This window comes from Zalophus californianus, chromosome 10 (genome assembly GCF_009762305.2).
Source record: "Zalophus californianus isolate mZalCal1 chromosome 10, mZalCal1.pri.v2, whole genome shotgun sequence".
In the NCBI taxonomy this organism is placed as follows: Eukaryota; Metazoa; Chordata; class Mammalia; order Carnivora; family Otariidae; genus Zalophus; species Zalophus californianus.
In genome coordinates this window covers 106,505,313-106,531,346 of record NC_045604.1, presented here as the reverse complement: position 1 = coordinate 106,531,346, position 26,034 = coordinate 106,505,313, and the positions used below count along the sequence as shown (strand labels likewise).

Below are 26,034 nucleotides of genomic sequence, written 5' to 3'. Positions count from 1 at the left end.
CCCGCCCACCCCTGCCCGGGGATCGGGTCTCCAGCGCCCCCTTCCCGCCCCAACTCCGCTCCTAGCGGGGGGCCTTCTCGCGGGCCTCTGCCGGATCCTCGCTGCGTTATCCTCCCTGGGTCGCCGCCCCTTTGAAACCTGAGGCTTCTGTGGCTCTGCCCCGGCCCGCAGACTTTGCCCCGGCGTCCACCGTGGGATCACCAAGGGACGTAGGTGTGGCCCTCCCCTCGCCTCCCCCCAGGCCCCTGCCCCACTCCCGCCCCCCACCAAGGAGGCCAAACTTTTTTTTCCTTAAAACATTTTTACTCCTTTCAACCCAGAAACATCACAATCTAAGCGGACGAGAGGGGATGGGGAGAGACGAGGGCATGGGGGTGGGGGCTTCGATCTGCGCTGGCGGAGGCCGAGCCGAGGCCGAGCCGGGAAACCCTCTCCCCGCCTTTTGGCGTCCCCTACCCCAGCGCGGCGGCCTGGCGTGTGGGTGCTGAGGGGCGCCCTCAGGGGCACTTCCGCTCCACGCACTGCTTCCCTCCCTCCTCATATTCCTGCTTGGAGATCCACATCTGCTGGAAAGTGCCCTGGGGGCGGGGGCACGACAGAGGCCATCAGGAGGGTCCTGGAGGAAGGGGGGTGGTCGCGCCTCCCCACATTCCACCCGTGCAGGCCCAGCCCCTCGGAAAACCTCCCCCTGCCCTCCGACCCTCGCCCAATCCCTTCCGCAGCGACCTCCCCAAGCCTCCCAGCCCTCCGTCATATTCAGAGGGTGAATACCCCTGCTCCAGTCGTTCAATCACGACGTTGATTCATTCATTCAACAAGTATTTATTGCACATCTGTCTGCCCTGGGCCAGGCGCTGGGCTAGAGCTGGGTAGTGGAGCTTACAGCCTCAGGCCAGCCAGCCTGGCCTCCCAACCTCCCTCCCCCAATTCCTCCTGCACCTATCACTCCATCAGACCTTATAAACTTGTCCAGTCTCCCACATTCCCAAGAAGAATCTTTCCTCTACCCTCACCATTCCTGTACCACCTAACTTCTGGATGGGAGTTGTCTTCACTCTGCACGCCACTCCCCACGTTGAACCTTGCCCCTTGAGGGTCTCTTGTGCTGGGCATCTCAGACTTTCCCTTTTCTTTGATGGTTGCTTAATCTCTGCCTGAAAGCTAGTGCCTGTGCCCCTGGTACTGTCCCTGTTTGTCTCCTGGGCTCACAGTTCAAGCCTTCCTGAACCAGCTCATCCACTCCTGGGACTTTTGCTCATGCACTAAAACCCTACTCCTCCCTCAATCTCCCGTTTCTGAAGCTGAATACTAGACCCAAATACTCAGCTGTCTTTTGGACACAGCCTTCGGAGTCCCTCAGGACCGCAAACTCAGCATGTCCACCACTGAGCTCCCCCAGGCCTAGCCCAAAGCTGCTTCGGTGGTCTTTCTTACCTTCTATATTAGCACTGGCCAATATAGTGGTCCTAGAGCACTTGAAGTGTGGCTAGTCGGAACTGAGATGTGCTCTACAGTTAAAAAACACACAACGGATACTGAAGACTAAGTCCAGGAAAGAGAATGTAAAAATCTCATTTTTATATTGATCACACATTGAAATGATAATATTTTGGATATATTGAATTAAATAAAGTGCATTCTTTTTTTTATGATTTTATTTTTAAGTAGGGGCGTCTGGCTGACTCAATTTTTTTTTTTTTTTTAAAGATTTTATTTATTTATTTGAGAGAGAGAGAATGAGAGATAGAGAGCACGAGAGGGAAGAGGGTCCGAGGGAGAAGCAGACTCCCCGCCGAGCAGGGAGCCCGATGCGGGACTCGATCCCGGGACTCCAGGATCATGACCTGAGCCGAAGGCAGTCGCTTAACCAACTGAGCCACCCAGGCGCCCTGGCTGACTCAATTTTTAAGTAATCTCTACACCCAATATGGGGCTCGAACTCACAACCCCGAGGTCAAGAGTCTCATGCCCTACCAACTGAGCCAGCCAGGCGCCCCAAATGAAGTATATTCTTTAAACTTAATTTCACCTGATTCTTGGGGCTCTTTTAAAATACAGCTACTAGAAAATTTAAAGTTGTATATGTGGCTCGCATTACATTCCTGTTGGATATAGCTGCCAGGAGCTAACATCCTGGGCATTGTCCTGGACTCCTCTCTAACTTCTTGTAGCCAAAAGCTGTCCACATTCTGTCCGTTGGGCCCCTGATGAGCTCCCGGTTCCACAGCCTGATACCCACTCCTCTGTCAAGCCCCAGTCACAGTGGAGACCACAGCAGCCCCGGTCAAGCCACCCTCCACTCTACCGCCCCAGTGAGCTTCCTGACCTCGGGTCCACGTCTGTCCATTGCCTTTGGTCTCGCCTGCCTCTCTCCATGGCCCAGGCACCTTCCCTCCCTCTTTGCCTCAAGAGTTCTTACTCAGTCTTCCATCTCAGCTTGAATGCTCCTTAGGAGGCCCTTCGTGACCCTTGAACTAGATCAGGTCCTCCCTTGAAGGAACACCCCCCACACTTTGTGGTGACTTCCTGTTTAATGCTCTCAGCCTCTGGACTGGGCCTGCTCCTGGAGCGGGGACTATGTCGGGCATGCAGGTGGGCCCACAGGAACTGGGCGGCTGACAGGTTCCCAGCCCCCAGCTAACTTCACACCGTCAGCTTCCTGCATTTCTGACCCTTGTTTCTGTCTCCTCGGGGGCTGTCCTTCTAGGAGATGACCTTCCTGCTCTGTCATAGCCCCACTGTTCCCTCCGTGTGACCTACACCTGTGAGATAAAGTTTGCATCTCCAGTTCCCTGCTCAGCATCTTGCCTGTGCCCAGCAGCAGGCCCAGACAAAACTCCAGCTACTGCTCCAGAAAGAGCCTGCCTCCTTCTCTATCTGCCTCTTGCCCACCACCCCATCCTCACTGCTGCTCACTCTGGGACTCTGGGACAATGGAAGGAGCCTCCTCCCAAGGTCCCCCCGTGTCCAGCTCACACCCTGATCTCCAAAGACTCGTTCCTGACGTAGGCTTCCCAAACATGTCTGGGACTGTCACATCACTTCCTCGCCCCAAACCTTCAGTGTCTCCCCTCTGCTAAGCACAGCGGGTGCCTCACCCAACCAATCTCTCCAGCTTCCTGTCCTCCTGCCCCCTGATTTGTCCCGATGGCTTATTCACCCTTCTGGAAGCACTGACTGCTCTTTCTCAAAAATAAATGTTTGTTGAATGAATGAATAAGGAGGCGGCGGGCAAGGGGATGGGGCTGTGTAGGTCTGCCTCTTTCCCACAGTCAGTGCCAGGCCAAGGCCCCTTCCCTCTCACCAGTGAGGCCAAGATGGAGCCCCCGATCCAGGGGCTGAACTTGCGCTCCATGGTGCTGTTGCTGGCGATGAGCTTCAGCCGCATGCTCTGGGGGGAAAGAGGGGCTGGGGGAAGCAGACACCTGGGTTCTGGGAAGGGACAGGGCTGGAAGTGGGGAAGACTGGGAAGCCACAGGGGGAGGGGTCTGCTCTGGTGGCCCGAAGGCTTGCCGTTGGGGAAGGAGGAAGGACTGGGTCCTGAAGAGCTAAGCCAGGACCCTGGTCGGGGTGGGCTCCTACCGGCGGGGTCTTCTGGGAAAGCTCTCGATTGAGCCTGTCCGTGAAGCCCTGGAGCAGCGTGTTCCCGCCCGTGACAATGACACTGCCATACAAGCCCTGACAGCAGAGAGGAGTGTGCCTTCAGGGCACAGCCCCTCCCCATCTCCCCACTGCTCCTGGGCCCCTTTGCCCAGACACAGGCTCGGGCCTCACCGGGCGGATGTCGATGTCACACATGCCGATGCTGGTGGTCACCACGTGGCCCACACCAAGCATGGTGTTCCCCGACAGGCCCTGCCGAGAAAGGTGACCTGGGTTGTGGGCCTCTGCCCTCTCTCCCCAGACCCCAGGGATCCTTCCCAGCCCCCCACCCCCACACGCTGGCATCTGGGAAATCCAACCAGCCCCCACCTCGATACCCTCCACGCAGGCCAACCTTGACATTGGAGGGGTCAAACAGGCCCTCAGGAATGCGGAGCCGCTCAGCCCCATAGTCTGTGTTGTAGCCGTTGGGCATTTCGTAGTGCACTGTGGGCATCTGCGCGGCCACCCTGCCCAGGAGAGAGAGAGAGAGACTCTGCCTGGGGGTGCTCACAGAGGGCCAGAGCTACCCCCAGAGTCCCAGGCCTGCCCTCTTTCCCACGCCTGGGCCGTGGGCTCCACTTACTGCTCATCGTAGGGAGAGTCTGAGACCTGCAGCACCGAGGCCTGGAAGTCCTGAATCACCTCCTGAGGACCCAGGGAGCTAGTGAGGGCCTGGGCTCCCTCCACAGCACCCCCAAGCTGCGCACCTGCAGGGCCTCTCTGTCCCTTCCCCTCTACTCATGGCAGGGGACTAGGAGCTGGGGAGGGGCCGGGGCTGTTTCGGGGGACTCTCTCCTCACATTGCACATGTAGTTATGCCAGGACTTGGAAACCTGGGGTAGCTTCTCCTTCTTCTTCCAGTTTGGAGGGGCGCCCTCCCGAACAGGTTCCTGTGGGGCACAAAGCCTATGAGCACCCTTCCCCACTCCACCCCTGCCCAGCCCACCCTGACCACACCTGTGCTCCTGCAGCTAACAGGCACGGGGTTCTCTGCTCTGTTGCCCACAAAAGGGGTCTCTCCTTCCCTGTCAAAGGAGAGAATGGGGAGAGCCTGTCCCTATGTCCACCACTCATGCAGCAGGTACAGCTGATCTGAAAGGCCCCAGCCAGAGGAAGCGGAGGGCATAGGGAATACACTGGGAGACGAGAACCTTAAAGAAGCAGCCATGTTCCACATGGGGGTCCAGGGTGGACGCTTGCATGCAGTGTCTCAACACTCACAGCAACCCTGTATGCTGTTTTTCCACTTTGCAGGGGAAGAAACTGAGGTGCGGGGAGCTTCGATCTCCTGCTCTAGGTCACACAGCTCTCACATAGCAGAGGCAGACCTTGAACCTGGGTCTATCACACTGGCCCCCATACATCCTCCTACCAGCTGCCCATATGACCTTGGCCACGTCCTTCAGCTTGTCCGATTGTAAATTAAGGAACTGGACCGAGGGTCCTCTGGGGACCCTGCTGCTCCCCTCTCTGATATCTAGAGGGTCCGTGGGTCAATAGTCATAGGGTGAGTGCCCAAGACTCCCTGGAAGCCCCACCTTGGCTGCAATCATGTAAGGCGGGATGATGTCAATGGCCATTTCCTGGAAGAGTTCCCGGCACTGCATAGAGATGAAATCTCCTGCCAGGGGTGACTTGACAATGCCTGGAAAGGGACAGGGCGTTAGGGGCTGGTCCCTCCCCTCCCCCCAAGGCATCCGGGACCCCGGTCGAGGCCCCACCTTGCTGCAGGACGTAGCCGTCATGTACTGGGATGGCTGTGGTGTGGGTGGCCCCACTGTCCAGCACCAGGCCCGTGGAACGTCCGTTTGCAAAGCTGGCGTGGGATGGGTAGGTCAAAGAGACAGCGGCAGCAAGTGAGGGGACTGGGACTGGGGTCTGGCCCGGTCACTCTGCTCTCCTGGTCCAGCCTATCCACAGTCTGCTGATCTCTCATTCTGGTTTATGACCCATCACTGGAGAAAGGTTCCTGAGACCCCTGTCTCTTCTTCCCTGTCTGAATCACAGCTTCTTCCTCTTTTTCCTTCCTTCTGAGCTCCCAGTTTCTCTTTAGTCTTGATTCAGTGCTCTGTGGGCCCCTTGAAATGAGGGGCCACATTGCCCGAGAGCCTAGCACAGGGGTCAATGCAAGGCAGATCCTTAAAAAATGAATGCTGATTGGCTGCTTGGGGAGGAAACTCCTCAGTGTTCTATATTCCTCCCTGTTCTCTCCCATCCCAGCCCCTGCTATCTACATGGTTCTACTCTCCCCCCCCCACCCCTCCCACCCCCCATCCCGTTCATCCTGATCCAAGGACTAGGAAAGAGCTGCTGATCTGGCCACCCCAGGGTCAAAAGCACTTAGCCCACAGGGGCCCCTCTGCACTAATGGGGCACAGGGTGGGTGTCTACCCATCCAGGACAGTGATCTCTACAGAATCAGGTCCAGCCTCCAGCTTGGCACACCACAAACCCCACCCTGGCCCTCCACCCAGCCAGAGCCGCTCAAGCCAGAGCATACGCGGTGAGCACGGCTGTCTTGCATAAGAAGAAGGCAGGAATGTTGTACTGCTCGAACATCAGCTCTGTCAGCTTCTCCCGCTTGGCCCGTGTGTTCCACTGGGGAGAAAGTGCAGGAGGGGAGGATTCAAAAAGGGAGAGGCACAGACACACACACACACAACTTGGACTGGGGACAGAGGTCAGGTCTCTTGATCCACACAGACCTTAAGAATGTGAGAACTATGAAGAACGTTAAAGATTACAATCCAAACCCAGCTAAGGAAATCCAAACTCAGAGAGGGAGAGTGACTTGACCACATTCACACACAAAGCCCTTGGTAGAGCTTGGTAGAGTCACAGTCTCTTGACTGCTGGCCCACCGTTCTTTATTGTACAGTATATACTTCGGGCTACTGAAAGGAGTTTATCCCTCTTCCTCATTTTAATCATCTCAAAGGCAAGAAAGCTGGGAAGAGGATTTCTGGTAGAAATTGTGGATTGAATACAAACATCCAATTTTATCCTCTTCCAAGATCCCAGCAAAAGTATAATAAAGGGGTAATTTAGGAGCACCTGGGTGGCTCCGTTGGTTAAGCGTCTGCCTTTAGCTCAGGTCATGATCTCAGAGTCCTGGGATTGAGCCCTGCATCAGGCTCCCCGCTCAGTGGGGAATCTGCTTCTTCCTCTGCGTCTCCCCCCAACTCGTGCTCTCTCTTTCTCTGTCTCTCTCTCTCTCAAATAAATAAATAAAATCTTTAAAAAAGGATGGCAATCAAAAGAAGACATAAACCCATGATGCCTGGCTGGCTCAGTTGGAAGAGCATGCAACTCTTCATCTTGGAGTCAAGAGTTCGAGCCCCACATTGGGCACAGAGGTTACTTTTTTAAAACAGGGGGTGGCTCCAGGGTGGTGCAGTCGGTTAAGCGTCTGACTCTTGGTTTTGGCTCAGGTCGTGATATGGTTGTGAGATTGAGCCCTTCATCAGGCTCTGTAATCAGCACAGAGTCAGCTTGAGATTCTCTCTCCCTCTCTCTCTGCCCCTCCTGCTTGTGCTCTCTCTGTCTCTCTAAAATAAATAAGTAAATCTTAAAAAAAAAAAAGACATAAAGCCACAAAAGCCAACCAGCACATGAGAAGATGCTCAACATTGTTAGCCATTAGGGATAGGCAATTCGAAAGCACAATGAGATACCACTTCATACTCACTAGAGTGTTGATAATAATCAAGAAAAAAAAAGGATATAGAAAAACTGAAACCCTTGTACATTGCTGGTGGGAAGGTGAAATTGTTCAGCCACTGTGGAAAACAATCAGTAGTTCCTCAAAAAGTTAAACATAGAATTACCATATGACCCAGCAATTCCACTCCTAGTTATATAACCAAAAGAACTGAAAACAGGTACTGAAATAAATCCATATACACAACTATTCATAACAGCACTATCCACAATAGCCAAACATGGAAACAACCCAAAAATCCATGAATGGATAAATTGGAAAAACAAATTGTGGTATATCCATACAATGGAATGTTACTCAGCCATGAAACAGAATAAAATATTGATAAATGCTACAGCATGGATGAACCTTGAAAATATGCTAAGTGAAAGAATACAGACATAAGTCACATGTTGTATGATTCCACTTATAAGAAAGATCCAGAATAGATACATTCATTGAGACAGAAAGCAGACTGATGGTTGCCAAGGGCAGGGAGAGTAGAAAGAAACTGGTTAATGAAAACGTACTTTCTTTTGAGGTGATGAAAATGTTGGGGAACTAGATAAAGATGATGGCTACACAACACTGTGAATGTATTACACGCCACCACATTGTTAACATTAAAAAAGTTAAATTTTATGTTGTGTGAATTTTAACTCAAAAAAGAGAGAGAGGGAGAGATAGACAGACACCCTCAAGGTTTGGGAATAATAAGGAAGGAGAAAACAGTAACATAGTTTTGAAGGTTGGAAATCAGATAGTTGAGTGGTAACCGACTTAACAGATTCAAAAACACTGACTTCTAAGCTGGTAGTGGAAAAAGCCAGGAACAGCCTGTGTCAAACTGCAGAATCCTCAGAGGGCTCAGCAACTGGTAGTTTCGGGTACCTCTGGCAGTTAAGGTTAAGGGAAAGCTAAAATAAGATTGTTTAAAGCTATTCAGGTGACGGCTCCTGAAACTCCCAGTTCCATGTCACTGGGTTATTACCCACCCCAACCTCTGCAGAAGACGGGAAGTTTATTCCCTAGAGTAAAACTGAGGGTCTCTGGACTGGTGGGACACTTGACACTGTCAGGAGTGAAGACACTATACTTAAAACAGGAGAAGTAAGTGATTCCATGCATATTAAATGATGAGAACCTCAGCCCTATTCCCTCACTTGGCTCCCAGAAAGGGGGTGACCAGGCCTCTATGTAGGGTACAAGTCTTCCCTGTGGGTTACATCAGAGATCTAAAGATGCCAATTATCAGAGGCTGCCTAACAATCATCCCAGGCAGGTCATCCTATAGCAACATCCTTTACCACCACAGTCAACGAGTGCCCCGTCCCACACAGCTTCCAAACAGTGTTTCAGTCCACCACTTGCAAACATAAGCAGACAACAAGGATTCCTCAGAAATCTGAGAAAAGCCTCAAAAAGGAGATAGAGACTCCCCCAAAAAAGGGCAGGGGGGAAAAAGGCAATTTGGAAGAACAGAGATCATGCAGGGACATGAAAACTTCCAAAAACAGAAACAAAACTAATAATATTCTGAGTGAGATAACGGATGATACTGCACCCATGAAGAAAGGATTGGATGTCCTAAAAAGTAACATTCATGGAACAAAAAAGAGCTCTTGGAAATTGAAAATACAGGAGGAGAGATGAAAAACTCAATAGAAGGGTTGAAAAATTAAGTTGAGGGAAAATCTTGGTAATTAGAGGAAAAGAGAAAAGGAAGGAAAACATAAGAAAAAAATAAGAAAATGAGAGGACCTGTTCAGGAGGTGCAAAACCCAAATAATATTTTCCAAAAGAGAGAACAGAGATTATTGAGAGAAATAAATCATCAAATAAGTAATTAAAACTATTTAATCAAATAATTACTGACTTATTTTTTCACAGAATTGAAAGACATAGGTTTTCAGATTGAAGGGACATATTGAGTGTCTAGAGCAATGGATGAATATTAAACAATACAATATTCAGAAATTATATAACACTGAGGACAAAGTGAAAATTCTTTTTTTTTTTTTTAAAGATTATTTATTTATTTATTTGACAGAAAGAGACACAGCGAGAGAGGGAACACAAGCAGGGGGAGTGGGAGAGGGAGAAGCAGGCTTCCTGCCGAGCAGGGAGCCCAATGTGGGGCTTGATCCCAGGACCCTGGGATCATGACCCGAGCCGAAGGCAGACGCTTAATGACTGAGCCACCCAGGTGCCCCGGACAAAGTGAAAATTCTATAAACTTTCACAAAGAAAAACATTACACCAAAAGATCAGGAATTAGATAGCTCTGCCTTCTAGATGGCAACAGTAGATGCTGGAAGACAATGGAAAAGTACCTTCAAGATTTTAAAGAAAAACGATTTCCAATCTGGAATGTTATACCTAGCTAAGTTATCGATCAGGGTCAGCCATGCAAGGTCTTAAAAATTTTTACTTCTCATGAGCTTTCTAAGAAAGTTACTGGAGGATGTGCTCCAGGAAAACAAGGGAGTACATCAAGAAAAGGAGTAATGAGATACAAGAAATAGGACTTCCAGCATAGGAGAGAGGTGAAGGGATGCTTTAAGATGATGGTGAAGAGAGATGTCAGGATGAGAGCTGTGTCCTCTGTGTAGAAGGCAAAAAGTCCAAAGTGGAGCAAATCAGTGGGTCTTTGGAGAGATTTCTTCAAGAAGATGAAATTGACAGAATACCTAATGGAGTTAATGTTTTGAGAAAGGATATAGCTAACATAAGCAGATGAGTAATAAACAGATGAATAACTTAGGGTCATATTATTAAGTAAATAGAAAGCTAAGCAAAATAAAAACCAGCACAATTTTCAGTTCTAGGGAAAACAGCTGTGCAGGAAAGAAAAGTGACTGTAGTTTATTGCCCGCCTCAGACCTGATTAGCATATATAAACATAAGAGTGTAAATACTGAATAATGATTTTTTTAAAAATCTAAAATACAACTGTATTTAAAGTTGGGGAGGGCGCCTGGGTGGCTCAGTTGGTTAAGCGACTGCCTTCGGCTCAGGTCATGATCCTGGAGTCCCGGGATCGAGTCCCGCATCGGGCTCCCTGTTCAGCGGGGAGTCTGCTTCTCCCTCTGACCCTCCTCCCTCTCGTGCTCTCTGTCTCTCATTCTCTCTCTCTCTCATAAATAAATAAAATCTTTAAAAAAAAAAAAAAGTTGGGGAATGAGGGAAGTGTGTGGTGTGAGCTGCAGGAGGAAAGAGAGCTCAATGTTTTCTTTCTTTCTTTCTTTCAGAGAGTGTACGTGCACGAGGCAGGGGAGGAGCAGAGGGTAAGGGAGAGAGAGAATCCCAAGCAGGCTCCAGTTCAGCATGAAGCCCCAGGTGGGGCTCCATCTCATGACCCTGAGATCATGACCTCAGCTGAAATCAAGAGTCCCAACATTCTACCGAGTGAGCCACCCAGGTGCCCCTCAATGTTTATTTTCTACGGTGGGAAATCAATGCCTAAACCCCAAAAATCCATAAGTAGCATTTTGAGTATGATATTCAGAGATATGGAAGAACATGACAAAACTTATCTAAAAGAAAAGCAGTTGCCTCTGGAAAAGGGGAATGGAAGGAAGAGAATATGAATGGCAGTTTTTTGTTAACATACTTTATAAAGCAAATTGGTTATGTGCATATATAACATTGACAAAAATTTTAAGTTAAAAGGTCCAAAAAGGACTTTGGGGGCGGGGGGGGACAGCAGTGGGTAAGCCCGAATGGGCAAAAGATATGAATGGATAAAACAGGAGGAGGGAGAGGGAGAGAGACTAAAACCAGGGAGGAAAAAAAAGTGCTTGAAGATGGTGGAGTTGGAAGAAAAGTCTGAAAAGTTAAGTTGGAGTGATGGATGGCAGATGCTTTCAGGGGAGAAGTGAATGGCAGAAAGGAGGCAGGGAGCCCCTGGGGCAGGACTAGGGTTTGGGTGAGGCACTTACCGGGGCCTCAGACATGAGCACTGGGTGCAGGTTGGGCTCGGACTTGACGTGTTTACTGTAGGTGTGATCCAGGATGGCACGGAAGCATTCCCAGTCCTCAACTGGGGCCAGGAGACCAGCATGGAGAGATGAGGGCGGGCCGGCAGGGGTCCAGGGACAGGAAGCAAAGCAAGGAGGGAGGCCAAGTCCAGGGGAGGGGAAGTGAGATCAGTTCCAGCAGAAATCCCCCCTTCCTAGGTATCTGTCGGGACCCTGGGCTGGGAACCAGGCAGCTGTGGGCAGCTGCAAGGTAGACTCCATGGGTGTGGGGTGATGTGTCCCGGGTTGTGGTGTGTGGGCTCCGGGTCTGTGGCGGGAGACGGTGGGTGGGGGCTCCTTACTCATGCCATTCTTGAGGGGCGACATGACCTCTGCTCCATCCCGAGGCACATGCAGGGCGTTGGTGTCGATGTGGAAGATCTTCCCTTTCTTCTCTTTCTCCCCCTCCAACTCCAGCCCGCCCCCCTCCTCCGCGGCCAGCAGCCCCACCGTGGTGGGGAAGTCAGCCTGGAGGGGGGCACGGGCAGGAAGAGGGATCAACCTCCTGCCCCTGTCCAGGCCCATAGCAAGGCCCTCAGCCCGCCCCTGGGTTTACTCCCACATTCCCGCTCTGCAGAGCTGCTCTCTGTGTTGTGAGAACCCTGGGTCACTGGGAAGCCTTGAGAGGAGTCCGGAGCCCCTAGGACTTGGGGTCGGGGCTGGAAGGCTCACCTTGGGGCAGTCCTCCCCAGCGTACCCAGCGCGGACAGAGAAGGAGCCAATGTCAAAGACCAGCGCCCCCACCTCATCTGTGCGGGGAGACAGGTGTGTGAGGGGACTTCTCCCAAACTCTCTCCCCCTGGATAGCTCCAAGAGGAGGTCAGGGCAGAGCCACAGTCTCGCCACCTTCAACGCTTGCCGGGGCAGGTGGGAGCTCGGCCTGGAGTCCGGGGTTCTGGGAGTGGGGATCAAGCCTCCAGCGTCCCTTCTTGCCCGGTGGCCTTATTCAGGCCACTCTCCTTGCCGGGAAAGAAGGGGCCGGTGGGGGGGGGGGGGCGGGAGGAGGTGAGTTGGATGGTGGAGAGTGAGCCCAGGGCGCGCAAGCGACCGACCGACCTGGGAGGACCAAGGTAGGAGTGGCGCAGGACCCAAACCCGTTCGAGCGCCGGGGTGACAGGCCCTGGGGTGCCCAGAGCTTAGGTCGCGCGGGTTCGGGGTGCAGGGCTGCCGGTGAGGCCGCTACAGGCTGGGGAGCCTGAAGCCCGAGGCTAGCTCACCTCCGCCGTAGACGCCCCCGCTCATAATGCCCTCTCAGCTCTGCTCACGGCCCGTGGGCGGCGGCGGGATCAGCACCGAGGCGGCCGGACAGCTCCGGGGATCCCGAGCGGGGCGGGGCGCGCGGTGGCCAATCAGGAGGCCGGATCCCCCGCCCCCAATGGCGCCGCCGATTGGCTGCAAGGCTAGACAATAACCTGACCGGGGGCTGCTGCTTTAAAGGGGCAGACACCGCAACTTTAAGATTTGGGGGAGGATAGCAAGGACTTTGAGACTGACCCTCAGGGATAGCCAGGTGGAGAGCAGGCGTACAAAAGAGATGGAAACCTTGCCCATCTGGAGACCAGGACGCCGCAGGATGGCTGATGGGGCCCCTGCTCCCTTACTTTTTTAAATGGGGTCGAGGAGAGGGCACCATAGCCCTGGAGTTGTCCATGCTCAGGCTCCTGAGCAAGGTTCTGCCATACTGAAGCCTGAATGAAATCACCAGGCGAAGGAGGGAAAGGAAGAAGGGAAGAAGAAGTACAGGAGGGGGTGTGTCTCCATCTTCTCCCTGTTTCTTTCCACCGCTTTTTTTTTTTTTAACATTTTACTTATTTGACGGAGAGAGAGACAGTGAGAGAGGGAGAACAAGCAGGGGGAGTGGTAGGGGGAGAAGCAGGCTGTCCGCCTAGCAGGGAGCCCGATGCGGGGCTCGATCATGACCCGAGCGGAAGGTAGACGCTTAAGGACTGAGCCACCCAGGCGCCCCAACCACCCTTGTCTTTCTAATGGCCCCTCTTTTCCTCTCCCATCCCCGGTGCGTGGGTCCTATACATACGCGTGTACCTGTGCTCAGCTAACCCATCTTTAGCTTCCTTTCCTCATTATTTCTCCCTAGCTCTTTTCCTGGCCTGCCACCACCTCCACAGCAGTTTTAATAGCAAAGGGGAAGGAGCATCTCTGACAGCCTGGCTTAGCTGAGAGACTCCTTTGTGAGCATGTGCATAGGTGTGTGCCTGTATGTATGGGCTTATGTGTGTCAGGATATGTGTGCGTGTGCATGTGTGCGTGTGTGTACGTATATGCATATGAATGTTTGTTTTGAGGGCACTCCCACCTACTTGCTGAGGGTGGGGGGAGCGTTAAGACCATGGATGGCTGGTTTCAGCCCCGCCCCCCCCAAAAAGACCATGGATGGCAAAGGAAGAGGGTACCTTGTGACAGCCAATGCTCCAGTAGTTTGCTCACCAGATGCCGACTCTGGAAGAGACTTCACCTGTCCCCACCCAAAGGACGGATGGTTTAAGGTGGCTCATTGATTACCCATTGGCACCATTGGCATTTCACATGCCCAAGGTTGGTTGGGAGTCCAGGCCTAGCACCTCAGACTGGAGGCCTCCGGGCTTAAGTGGGAGAGGTGAGCTGTAGGGGAGAGAGCTGACTCTACTGGGAAACTGAAATATTCCTGAGTGACTCAGTCATGGCCTCTATAGATGAGACCTGGATGACCAGATGAGCCCCTTGACCTCTTGGCACCTGCATTTCTTTATCTTACACAATTATTATTGTTATTATTATTATTGCTGAGGTGAGGCTCACAGGGACACTGGAGTGGAAAGTGATTCTATTCGTGGCCTGCATCTTTCCTTTTGTTGACATTTAATGACAAAACTTCACTTCTCCATCACCCATCCCTTTACCCAGTCAAGGGTCTCAGATTCAGAGACTGCCCCAAGCCAGGAGAAACCTTACTGATCATGGATCCGGACCCTAGATTTCACAGGGGTTTCCCCAGACGGAGGCAGGGCCCTGTCTTGGGTCACACAGTCGACTGGGGCAGAGCCAGGACTAGAACTCAAATCTCTCATCAACCAGTTGAGAGATGACCTTATTTCAAAATCTGTGTCCCAGTCCAAGCTTCACTCTCTCTAGCTGAAGGATAGCTGGGAGTGAGGACTCAATCTGATGCCAGGGCTGGGCACGCAGGAGTGTTCGGTAAACACTGGTCCTAAGAATGTTCCTGGGAGTTTTTGAGTCTTTACTACTATTATTCATAAGTTAGAAATCTGTAGTATTGTAATGAGAACTGAATTTTCCTCTAATGGTTGGTGGAAAAACTACAGCTGGCTGACTACATGACTGGACTTGATTTACCTACCAGTCAACCGTAGCCAATGTTCATGTGTCATTGTACTGTATTATGATTCTAGTGTATTATGTAAGAGGATATGGTAAACTTATTAATATATTTCACTATCCATTCATTGATTCAGCAAACATCTTTGTGCAAGGCATGGGAATACCAAGATGCATAAGCTCTATCCCTGCTCTCAAGGGGTTTTGGTGCAGTGAGGAGCTCAGACATGCATGAAAGTGGGGGGGGGAGTGGGGGCCCAGAGGAGGGAGGGGATACCTGTTTCTGAGAGTCCAGGGAGGCTTCTGGAAGCAAAGTTTGAGCTGAATTGTGAAGGATGAATAGGGGTTCACTGGTGAACAAGGTGGGAAAGGTCTTCCACACAGAGAATAGCATGTGCAAAGCTCTAGAGACATGAACATCTGTGGAGCTGGGAGCTAGGTCTTGAAGGAAGGTTGCAGATGAGCTGGTGGCAGAGAGACTAGAGTCAGGGGGAAATGAGACTGGAAAAGTGGCCAAAGACCAATTCGTTCATACCTAAACTCAATTTTTGTTTAGCAAACACAAAACATCCAGTGCCTGGATGTAAAGCATTGTAAGTGCTTTACAAATGTTAAGTAATTTAGCTCTTATAATGGCCTGATTATTATCCCCACTTTGTAGGGGAAACAGGCATGGGAAGATTAAGTGACTTGCCCAAGGTCACTCAGCTGGTAAGCGACAGAGCTGAGATTTAAACTGTGGCGTGTGAAAAGTACTGATCCCGGGGAAAATGTTGCCTTGCTTCTATTCATTTCATTGATGTTCTCTAGGTGCCTGATAAGACACCAGGAATAAAATGGCTCACATAACTTGATGTGACTCTCCTTGGGTTTAATGTCTATGTTGGAAGATGGAGGGTTAAATAACTAATTCATCAAAATCATCTGGAGGTTCGCACACCCTCCAGGCCTACATTCAGGTTGGCCAAAGCTGAACATCTGGTAATGAGGTTAAAGGTGGTAGGGCCAGGACCCTCAGACCCCACACTTTGGAAATGATTTGGCATCTTGTGAGGGTCTGTGCCTTGCTTGGTGAGCTCTCCCCCAGTCCTCTGCCAGATAAATCAAGTGTCTTGGCCTCACAGGGAGCCTCTCCCTAGTGAAGGTGGTGAATGCCCAGAAATAAACAGTCCAGTAAAGGCTGCAATAGGAACGGGGCCAGCATTGCAGTGGGGCACAAACAACAGTGTGGTCAGGGAGGCAGTACTGAAACTAAGCCTGAGAAAATGGAACTGCATTTTCCCAGCTGACAAGGAAGTCGAACTGGAGTGGGGGTGGAAGGCATTCTGGGAGGGGACAGGACCCAGCCTGTGTGTCATGAAGTTTGGCCCTTCTGGGGGGTGGGGGAACTACTGCACAGTTTTGACCAACAAAGTTATATGATCTAATTTGTGTTTTATTTTTTTATTTTTATTTATTTATTTATTTATTTTTTAAAGATTTTTTTTTTTTATTTGACAGAGAGAGACACAGCGAGAGAGGGAACACAAGCAGGGGGAGTGGGAGAGGGAGAAGCAGGCTTCCCGCGGAGCAGGGAGCCCGATGCGGGGCTCGATCCCAGGACCCCGGGATCATGACCTGAGCCGAAGGCAGATGCTTAACGGCTGAGCCACCCAGGCGCCCCGATCTAATTTGTGATTTAGAAAGGTATGTCTGGCAGCTATTTGGTAGATGAATAGAGAGGAACTATCTTAGAGGCCAGGATATAGGCGAGGACCAGGGTAATAGCATTTGGCGTACGGCAGAAGGGATGGATTTAAGCAGTATACAAGAGGGAGCATGGACAAGAGGTATCCACCAATGACACAGATTGCTAGGCTTACATCAATGGCCATCTCCCTTCTTGCTTTATTAATAATGTTTTAGCTGGGTATATGGCTAGAGCCTACATTTCCCAGCCTTCCTTGCAACTGGCCAACCTCTGAGCAGATGTTAGTGTTGTCCTTAAACAGGAAAGAACTTGTGCTTTCCACCCCACCCCAGTTCCCAATGGATGAAATTCAGGTATGATTGTGGAAAGCTGCTTGGGCCACACTAGACACAGAGATGGAGGCTAGATATTAAGGATGGCAGAGATGCCCCTTTAGTCCTGGAGGATCTATTTTATTTTATTTTTTTTTAAAGATTTTTTATTTATTTATTTGAGAGAGAGAATGAGAGATAGAGAGCACGAGAGGGAAGAGGGTCAGAGGGAGAAGCAGACTCCCTGCCGAGCAGGGAGCCCGATGTGGGACTCGATCCCGGGACTCCAGGATCATGACCTGAGCCGAAGGCAGTCGCTCAACCGACTGAGCCACCCAGGTATCCCTGGAAGATCTATTTTAAAAAGTTGTCTCTTGGGGCGCCTGGGGGGCTCAGTTGGTTAAGCATCTGCCTTCGGCTCACGTCATGATCCCAGGGTCCTGGGATCGAGTCCAGCACCGGGCTCCTTGCTAAGCGGGGAGTCTGCTTCTTCCTCTGCCCCTCCCCGCTGCTTGTGCTCTCTCTCAGATAAATAAATAAAATCTTAAAAAAAAAATAAAGTTGTCTCTTAAGCCGTCAAATTTTGGGGTCTCTTTCTTATAGCAGCTTGGCCTATGCCATAACTAGCTGACCATCTTTGGATAATGGGGAATGAGGGCTTGAGAAGCTCCTGGGTGGGAGATGCTATTAACTGGGCCAAGAGATTCAGACAAAGGGTAGGGTTGGGCAGGGTGGGGTGGGGTGGGGTAGAAGAGGATTAATTTAGTTTTGAATGTGTTGAATGTGACACGTCTGTGACCAGTGGTGTATAGTAAATGGTTTAAAAATCAGCTCTTCTTGGGATGCCTGGGCGGCTCAGTCGGTTAAGCATCTGCCTTCGGCTTGGGTCATGATCCTGGGGTCCTGGGATCGAGTCCCGCATTCGGGCTCCTTGCTTAGCAGGAAGCCTGTTTCTCCCACTACCCCTCCTCCGCTTGTGCTCTCTCTCTCTCTCTTTCTCTCTGACAAATAAATAAAACCTTTTAAAAAAAATAAAAATCAGCTCTTCTGGAAAGGGGAGCCCTGATCTGAAGCCTTTGCCGATTTCCATGGTGTAAATACTCCCACCATGACAGTTAAAAATTAACTACTATCTACATGACTTCACTGAACAAGGAGCTGGGAAAAGAGGTACACACTGGGCTCTTGTGAGCTGGTGTGAACTGCCACAGCTGACTCCAGCGCACCAGTGTCTGTGAGCATCCAGGTGAAAATATTCAGGCTGCCGTTGGACATACACCAAGTATACACCAAGGGCAGGGGGACATCTGGGCTGGAGATGGAGATTTGAGAGGTACAAGCAATTCAAGGATCGTCACAGTAATGGAGGAAGTCACCAGTGAAAAAACACTGAAGCTGGGATCCTGGGAGAAATAATGTATACAGATGCCCGGAGGCGGAGGAGAGGACCGAGGAGAGTCAGAGGAAGGAGGAAGTGTCCCATGCCCCATGAGAGCCAGGTTCTCTACATCTGCCCCAGGGCGCCTGCCTTCTCAGAGGAGTTGGTCATCCATTGGCCATCCCCTACCCGTCTGTGTCCTTCACCTCCCCCAACCCCCATCTTTCCCATTATCATGTAAAGAAGTTTCAGGAGCTCCTATCAAAATGCAAATATCTTGATTTGAAATTCTCCTCTCACCGTATGCGCAGCCCCAACTTTCTACGCCCCACCCCCTCCAGGTCAAGATTCCCAGAGCTTTGGCCACTTTGGTTGTCTCCACTGCCTCATTTTTTTTTTTTTTTACTTACCCTCAGCCCACTGCAAGCGAAGCATTCACTGCAAGTGCTCTTGACACAAGTCACCAATGGCCTCCACGTTACTTAATCTTAGGCACATTTCTCAGTCCAGGCTTGCTTCATCCCTCTGCAGCATTCAACACAGTTTGTCATTCCCTTTTTGGAACGTTCTTTTCTTCTGGGTTCCAGAACTCCACATTCTCCCGATTTTCCTGTTAGCTCTCTGGCTTCTCCTTTGGCAGCTTGTTCTCCTCTGCCTGACCTCTAATGCTGGAGTTCCTCAGGGCTTGGTCTTAGGCCATCTTGTCTTTTCCTGAACCTCTCTCTGACTTCATCTGCTCTAAAACGCTATTCATTCTCAAGGCTCTATTCCAACTCATATTCTTCTGTTGAGCCCCAGACCTGCTTTGACAGCCACCTTCTGAATATTCTTCTTTGCACTTCTCCTAGGCACTACAAACCTAACATGTGCCAACTTAAAACTTCTGATCTTCCTCCCCAAATGTGTCCCCTCGCAAATGTTCTGCTCTTAGCAAATGGCACTTCCAAGCCACCAGCGCTAATTGTCATTTCAACGATCATCTACCATCTGTCTCCTCTGTAGATGATGATCTCCCTGCAGGTAGAGGAAGGGTGCACGTGTTCATGGCTGTATCCTTGGTGCCTAGGACCGTGCCTCATACATCACTGAGACTAAGTGAACGTTTGCTGAATGAGTTAAACCATATTAGCCAAAAGTGAGAGGAAAAGTGAAGCCAAAAGTGAGAGGAAGCAGTGTCAGATGCCCTATGGAGATTAACAAAATCGGGTTCTAGTCCTAGGCTGCCAGTTTTCTAAGTGACTTTTGGGAAGTCACTTTGCCCATCTGTAGATTGACAGGAAATTGAAGAAAATCATCTGTAAGGTCCCTTCCAAATTCTAATGCCTAATTGACATCTATCATCTCCTGCTAATATATCATCGAACTGGTAAGTGCACATAAATGGGGTTTGTGCACAACGAGGAATATGACTTTGGTTTCTTATTTTCTTAAAAAATATATCTTGTGCTTTGAACGCTTTTTGTGATGCCTTTAACGGAGGCTGCAAGACGTTGTCTGTTTCGATACTTTCACTTTTAAGTTGGATGAGGACTCAGTGAAGGCTATTCATTGATTTGAACCTTCCAAAGCATTTTCACAACCTGTCAGAATCTCGTAGCACTCCAACGTGACTCGCAGGCAGCAGTCAACACTCATTTTACAGAGGTGGAAACTAAGACCTATGCTTACATTTTCAATCCTTTACAGGGATGGTCCACGGGAGAGTTCCTCAAGAGCCTAGTACTGATATGACTGCACAGTTAAGTCGCTAAAGCTGCCTTGGTTCGTATCTCAACTCTGCAGTCCTAGGAACCCGTTTCCACTACTATAAAATGGGGACAACGCTAGTACCGAAATTCACAGCACTGTCGTGAGGATTAAGTACGGAACTCAATAAATACGAGTTGTTGTTACAGTGTCACGCACTCCGGTAGACTTCTACAAAAGCCCAGTGGGCAACGCTGGGGCACTTTCCGGGCACGACTCTTCTCACCATTCCCAGGTTCAGGGGCCCCGCACCATTCCGCGAGGACTTTCACAAGAGCAGCTCTCTCCCTCTGCCGCGTCAGGGCCGCCAGCCCCGTCCCGCGCGGGTCGGGATCTCTCCAGCTGGGTCCCAGCCCGTGGAGGGGCGTGGCCTCGCCGGGTGCAGGGGCGTGCTGAACCGAGAACTGGGGCGTCAAGCTCCCCTGCCCAGTCTGGAGCCGCCCAATCCGGGAGAGCAGGTCACGTGACCAGCGAGCGGTTTCCCCCTCCCCTCCCCTATGCCGGTACCACCTCTGTCAGTCCCAGGGGGGAGGTCTTGCTCCTTTTCGGGAAGCAAAGCACTTATTTTGGTCCTTTTTGCGTCGAAATCGTGTGGTGTGCTATCTTTGTTGTGACGGAGTTAATCCTTGCCCCTTAAGGGGTCTTCTGTCTTCCGGCGTCCCCCCACTAAGGAGTTGGTCTCGCCCAGCCGGGCCCTGGGCGCGGCGGCGACGGCCGCGTCACTGGCGGGCGGGATCCCTCCGCTCTGGGGAGAGCAGCGCTGGACGGTTGAGTTGGGGTGACTGAGGAAATCCATCCGCGTCGCCGCCGCTGCCGCCTCCGCCGCGGAGGAAGACCGGACCTCTCGCGCTCCTCTAGCGACCCTTCGCAGAATCCCACCGCCACAGGTACCTCCGCTGACAAAAGAAGTCCTCCTCTCCCCCAGCCCCAAATTCCCGTGGGGGAAGCTCTCTTCCTTCTGTCTCCCTGGTCTGGCCTCTTGGGAGCGGACGTAGCACCCCAGACCTCCCCTCCCTTCCTCTGGCTCCGTCGCTCCCAAACCCGGAAGGGGAACTGGGGGGACCCTCGTCCCCAGTAATGCACGCCCTCCCTGCACCGTCAGGGGCATTTTGCCTCACCCCAGACCCCATCCCAGCCTTTCCTGCCTCTTGCTCCCTGAGAAGTTGGGGGGCCAAATTCCGGGCTTCCTCTAGGCCCCGTCCCGCCCCCTTTCCCCATCACCACCCTCCCGTTTGCCCCTGGGTAGCACCCCTCGTGTCCTCCCATTTTTGCACCCATGCCGGCGTTCGCCTTGCAAAACTCCAGAATCCTCAGAGAGGCAGGCAAGGCCGCGAGGCCACCCTTCCCTTCGCCCCCACCCTCCCCTCGATTTGGGTTCTGTCCGTGTTTTCTGGCCCCCTTACTCTAGACCGGGGACCTCGGCACCCTATTCCCTCTACTAGCCCTAACCCCAAGCCCAGCTCCCGGGACGCCTTCATCCCACGCCTAGCTTTCTTTTGGGCAAAATGGAGGTCGTGGGGGCCGGAGGGCCGGGCCCACTGCGCTTCGCAGCGCGGCACCGGCCCGCGCCTTCCAGCTGCCAGACCCGGGACCCTCCCATGTCCCCTCCCCTTCGCCCCGCCAGACCTGCGGAGGCGGTGGCACCCCCATTTCTCCTTAGGGCCCCGGCTGCTGTATGCCCAGAATCCGGGGGTCGCCGAGGGGGCCCTGGAGGGTGATGGGGACTGAGGGCTGGAAGCGTCGCCCCTGCCCCCAGCGGCTTCCTCCCGGCCTGCTTCCTTCTGCCCCTGGCCTCTGGCGTTGCCTCTCGGCCTGGACTGCTGGCAACTGGAAGGAAGGGGCTTTGTCCGGAGCTGGGGACGTGGAGTGGGAGACTCTGCTTGCGCCCCCCCCAGCTCCCCGCTTTTTTGGAGGGGCATCCCCCGGCGCTAGCGTAGAAAGCTGAACTGGCAGAGGGGAAATGTCAGTGGGGAAGAGGAACGCCCAGGGCCTGGGGGAAGTGGGAGCTGGGTGGGGGAACGTCTGGGTCGGCAGAGTGCAGTGAGCATGGCCGGAGCACACAGGTGTCCGGGGGGGGGGGGGGGGCAGAACTCCGGGCCCTGGAGCGGAGCCAGCCAGGCCCCTGGGGCCCCGGCGCGCGGAGCTCGGAGGCTGGGCTCCTGGGGTGCCGAGGGCGTAGGGCCGGGCCGCTTGGGCGACGCCAGCCCGCCCGCCGGCCCGCGTCTGGGAGAGAGCAGCTCCGCGCCTCGGGGCCGGGGACCTGTCCTCGGAGCACTAATTACCCGAGAGCAGCTCCCACGGGCTTTCTGCGGGCGCGCCGGGGCGGGCGGCCTCGGCGCTGGAGGGAGCAGAGGCTTGGGGCTGCCTTCCCCGCCACCCTCCCCTCCGCCCGCGGGGGGCGGCTAATGGGGCGCAGCCGGCCCGGGGATTATCCGGGGTGATCCGTCCCGAACCTATTAGTGCCAATCGGCTTTCCCAAATCCTGTAAACAGCCACCCTGGCCGGTTCTGGGTCGGGGCGGGAGGCTGGGTCGGGCGGGGGCGATGGGGCCGGGGGTGGGGTCACCCACCCTACAGGTCTCTGCCGTGGATGCGGTTGCCTTGGCAACAGGGCTAGGGTGGGGGCACTTCACCAATGAGGTGCTCTTAGTCCGGGTGACGGTTGCCTAGGCAACCCCACGAACAGCCTAGCTTCCCCCTCTGGTCTCTCCCCCACCCCAGTCGAAGCTGGGGGTGTGTGTGGAGGGTGTGCGGCGTGTGGGGGTGAATTTAAAGAGGCACCGCCCCTTTTAAAATTAGGTGCTAGGAGGGCGGTGCCTGTGCGGGCCCGGGCGGACGCCAGGTCTGTTTTCGAAGGGACTCTCCCCGCCCCCTCCCCCCGTCCCCCCCTTCAGTTCCTGCCGCGGGTGTCCCGCCCGGGCTGCTGTCCGAGGGAGGGGTTTCCCCTGCGCTTCCTCTTGCACTTCCCGCTCCGTTTCCGGGGGGCGGGAGGAAGATTGGGGAAGTCAGCTCTAACTGGGCAACCTCCCTCCTGTGCCAGAGACCCGGATTCTGCCTGGGGGACCGCGGCCACCGCTGCTGTCCCCTCCCCCTCCTCCGACCGGCGCTTACCCCTTCCGGGCCGCGCTTCAACCCCGCCTTTTCCCCCTTCTTCCCCGGCGGCCTTGGGCCTGACGTCAGCCCTGCATCCCCCAGGCCTCGGGCCAGCGGCGAGGAGCTGTCTCCCCCAGCCCCCGTCCCGCGGCCCCCAGCCGCCCCCAACCCCGCCCCACGGGCCCGGCGCCATGAGTGAGCTGGAGCAACTGAGACAGGAGGCTGAGCAGCTCCGGAACCAGATCCGGGTGAGAGGGCCTGGCCGCTGGGCTGGGGAGGCCGAGCGGGCAGGGCCAGGTGGCCTGCATGTACTGGCTTGGTGGGGGGTGGATTTGTGTGTGTGTGGCTACCCTGGTGTCTCACTGTCTCCTCCTCTCCACTCCTCTGTCACCTCTTTCCCTGCCTGCTCCTCCTTCTCCTCCAACCCCTCTCCTCCTGCCCCTTTCTGATGGGCTCTGCCATCTCTTCTAGGATGCCCGAAAAGCATGTGGGGATTCAACACTGACCCAGGTGAGATGAATCCAGGGCTGAACCTGGGGTTTAGGGAAGGAGCAAGGGTTTGAGGCATAGTGCTTGGTGGGCCATGCCGCCCGAGCCTCCCTGAGCCCATTCTGCCTCTCCCTCCAGATCACAGCTGGGCTGGACCCAGTGGGGAGAATCCAGATGAGGACACGGAGGACCCTCCGTGGGCACCTGGCAAAAATCTATGCCATGCACTGGGGGACAGACTCAAGGTGGGTGTGTGGGTGTGTGGCTGGGGCCGTGTGCTGAGCTTTTGTGTCTGCCCTGGGCTGAGTTTATAGCAGGCAGAGGGGGGCAGGGGTTGCAGCCTCCCCGATCTGGGATGAACAGGATGCCTATGTTGCTGAACGTGTGCTTGGGAAGACAGGGAGCCCCGGGCGGTGGGAAACAGGACCATACCGGTTCCGGCAGGAACTCCACGGCTGCTCCCGGGAGTGGTCTCGGAGGGCCTCCCACCGGCTGAGAGAGGAGGAAAGGTGTCCTGTCTCCAGAGGGAGCCTCACACCCTGACCCCTCTTGCCTCTCCCGTGCCACTTTTTTAATAGGCTGCTGGTCAGCGCCTCCCAGGATGGGAAGCTCATCATTTGGGACAGCTATACCACCAACAAGGTAGAGGTGGTGCCTGAGGCTGGGTGGGGTGGGGCCGCGGGCCCTGGCTGGCTCCGACCCTGGGCACTGCCCCCTTCTCTCCAGGTCCATGCCATCCCTCTGCGCTCCTCCTGGGTCATGACCTGTGCCTATGCGCCCTCAGGGAACTTTGTGGCCTGTGGAGGGCTGGACAACATCTGCTCCATCTACAGCCTCAAGACCCGCGAGGGCAATGTCCGGGTCAGCCGGGAGCTGCCCGGCCACACCGGTGAGAGGGACCTGGCAGGGCTCGGGCGCTGTTGCGGGGGGAGGGGCTGTGCTGCCCGCCCGTAGAGACTCGGCTGACCAGCCTCTTTCCCCAGGGTACCTGTCGTGCTGCCGCTTCCTGGATGACAACCAAATTATCACCAGCTCCGGGGACACCACCTGGTGAGGCCCTGCCAGGGCTAGGTAGTTGGGGCTCACCTATACTTACTGCCTGGGGTGCCCCTGCCTTGGTGCTTTGCATGTAGTACGTGCCCTGAGCGAGCAGGGGCCTTCTGAACACTTCACTTCCCTTTCCTGTGACCCAGTGGCTCCGTGTGCCCTTTCCTTGGAGGTTCTGTCAGGGCTGGGCTCACATGGGGGAGAGGATGGCGGAGGGCAGGGAGTCTGTCCTGTACCCCTCTGTGATCCCTTCCTTCTTTCTGTTGTCTCTCCAGTGCCCTGTGGGACATTGAGACAGGCCAGCAGACGGTGGGTTTTGCTGGGCACAGTGGCGATGTGATGTCCCTGTCACTGGCCCCTGATGGCCGCACCTTTGTGTCTGGTGCCTGTGACGCCTCCATCAAGCTGTGGGACGTGCGGGATTCCATGTGCCGACAGACCTTCATTGGCCACGAGTCAGACATCAATGCCGTGGCGGTAAGTTCTGGGTCGAGCTGGGCTGGCCTGTCTGCCAGGCTCCCAGCTCTGTTGTGCCCTCATCTGGCTCGGGGCCTGTGTTCTGCAGTTCTTCCCCAACGGCTACGCCTTCACCACTGGCTCGGACGACGCCACGTGCCGCCTCTTCGACCTGCGGGCTGACCAGGAGCTGCTCATGTACTCCCACGACAACATCATCTGCGGCATCACCTCCGTGGCCTTCTCCCGCAGCGGCCGGCTGCTGCTCGCCGGCTACGACGACTTCAACTGCAATATCTGGGACGCCATGAAGGGCGACCGCGCAGGTGCGTGCTGGGCGCTGGGAGGAGGACGGGGTGTGGGGGGGCGGGCAGGGAGCCGGGGTTCTGACGGTCCTTCCTCACAGGTGTCCTCGCTGGCCATGACAACCGTGTGAGCTGCCTCGGGGTCACTGATGATGGCATGGCTGTGGCCACAGGCTCCTGGGACTCCTTCCTCAAGATCTGGAACTAACAGCTACCACCCCGCTGGGCCCAGGCCAAGAGGGGCCCTGCCCATGCCCACACTACAGGCCGGGAGCTTTGGGGCTGGGTGCACACCAAGCCTCCCTCCCCGGGCCACGGGGCCTTGGGTCCCTGCTCCCCTACCCAGGTTTGGTTCCTCCCGGGGGCCCCCACTGTGGAGATAAAGATGGGGATAGAATGGGGGAAGAGGAGGGGCAGAAAGCCCTCATCCTTTTGCTGCCCTGGGGTTGGGGCCTTGTCCCTCTGGAGGGCCAGAGGCAGGAGGTAGAAACTCCAGGGGCTGGCTTTTTTAAAACTGGTTTTATTTTAATTTTTATTATATTTTCAGTTTTTCCATAAAGGAACCAATTCCAACTCTGTACCTGGTCTCTACCCTTGTGTCTTTCTCACTCCAGGTAGATCTCTGTTCCCAGGGTAGACCAGTGTGTGTGTCGGGTGGGGGGTGGGGGGTGGATATAGCCCCTTATAAATAGGGACCAGAGAGAAATTCTCACAGCTTCTCAGCTCAAGTCAGGCAGGAGGATCTTCTGCCCCGCAGGGCCGTGGGTGCTCCCAAACACACACAGCCCTCTGACTGGCTGGCTGGCTGGCTGGCTGGCTGGCT

At 53.9% G+C, this 26,034-nt stretch overlaps 2 protein-coding genes across 5 annotated transcripts; one reads left to right on the top strand and one right to left on the bottom strand.

Annotated features, from left to right (window-relative positions):
- Nucleotides 1-300: 300 nt before the first annotated feature.
- ACTL6B (actin like 6B) lies at nucleotides 301-12,699 on the bottom strand. 4 transcript variants are annotated; one of them, XR_003523157.2, is made up of 14 exons: nucleotides 12,582-12,699; nucleotides 12,037-12,113; nucleotides 11,667-11,832; nucleotides 11,287-11,387; nucleotides 6,146-6,243; nucleotides 5,367-5,461; nucleotides 5,184-5,290; nucleotides 4,446-4,535; nucleotides 4,229-4,290; nucleotides 3,998-4,112; nucleotides 3,775-3,855; nucleotides 3,583-3,678; nucleotides 3,305-3,408; nucleotides 301-578 (listed from the first exon to the last, which is right to left on the bottom strand). XR_003523157.2 is itself a non-coding variant. In XM_027612411.2 (14 exons), the coding sequence occupies exons 1-14, from the start codon at nucleotides 12,604-12,606 to the stop codon at nucleotides 498-500; spliced, it is 1,281 nt and encodes a 426-aa protein (XP_027468212.1). In that variant the 5' UTR covers nucleotides 12,607-12,699; the 3' UTR covers nucleotides 301-497. The 4 variants fall into 4 exon arrangements, 2 of the variants coding, with proteins under 2 accessions (XP_027468212.1, XP_027468213.1); XM_027612411.2 differs by having other exon boundaries at nucleotides 3,305-3,391; XR_003523156.2 differs by having other exon boundaries at nucleotides 3,305-3,678.
- Nucleotides 12,700-20,542: 7,843 nt separating this feature from the next.
- On the top strand, nucleotides 20,543-25,791 carry GNB2 (G protein subunit beta 2). Its single transcript, XM_027614141.2, has 10 exons — nucleotides 20,543-20,709; nucleotides 23,017-23,162; nucleotides 23,386-23,424; nucleotides 23,542-23,648; nucleotides 23,982-24,045; nucleotides 24,130-24,292; nucleotides 24,387-24,453; nucleotides 24,726-24,927; nucleotides 25,016-25,232; nucleotides 25,313-25,791. The coding sequence occupies exons 2-10, from the start codon at nucleotides 23,106-23,108 to the stop codon at nucleotides 25,417-25,419; spliced, it is 1,023 nt and encodes a 340-aa protein (XP_027469942.1). The 5' UTR covers nucleotides 20,543-20,709; nucleotides 23,017-23,105; the 3' UTR covers nucleotides 25,420-25,791.
- Nucleotides 25,792-26,034: the final 243 nt, after the last annotated feature.

Coding starts and splice junctions, on each gene's coding strand:
- GNB2 (XM_027614141.2), top strand. CDS start 23,106: ATGAGTGAGCTGGAGCAACTGAGACAGGAGGCTGAGCAGCTCCGGAAC. Junction 24,046..24,129: donor ACAGCTATACCACCAACAAG/GTAGAGGTGGTG, acceptor CCTTCTCTCCAG/GTCCATGCCATCCCTCTGCG. Junction 24,454..24,725: donor AGCTCCGGGGACACCACCTG/GTGAGGCCCTGC, acceptor TTGTCTCTCCAG/TGCCCTGTGGGACATTGAGA.
- ACTL6B (XM_027612411.2), bottom strand. CDS start 12,606: ATGAGCGGGGGCGTCTACGGCGGAG. Junction 6,244..11,286: donor TGCTCATGTCTGAGGCCCCG/GTAAGTGCCTCA, acceptor CTTTCTCCCCAG/TGGAACACACGGGCCAAGCG. Junction 579..3,304: donor GCTCCATCTTGGCCTCACTG/GTGAGAGGGAAG, acceptor CCCCGCCCCCAG/GGCACTTTCCAGCAGATGTG.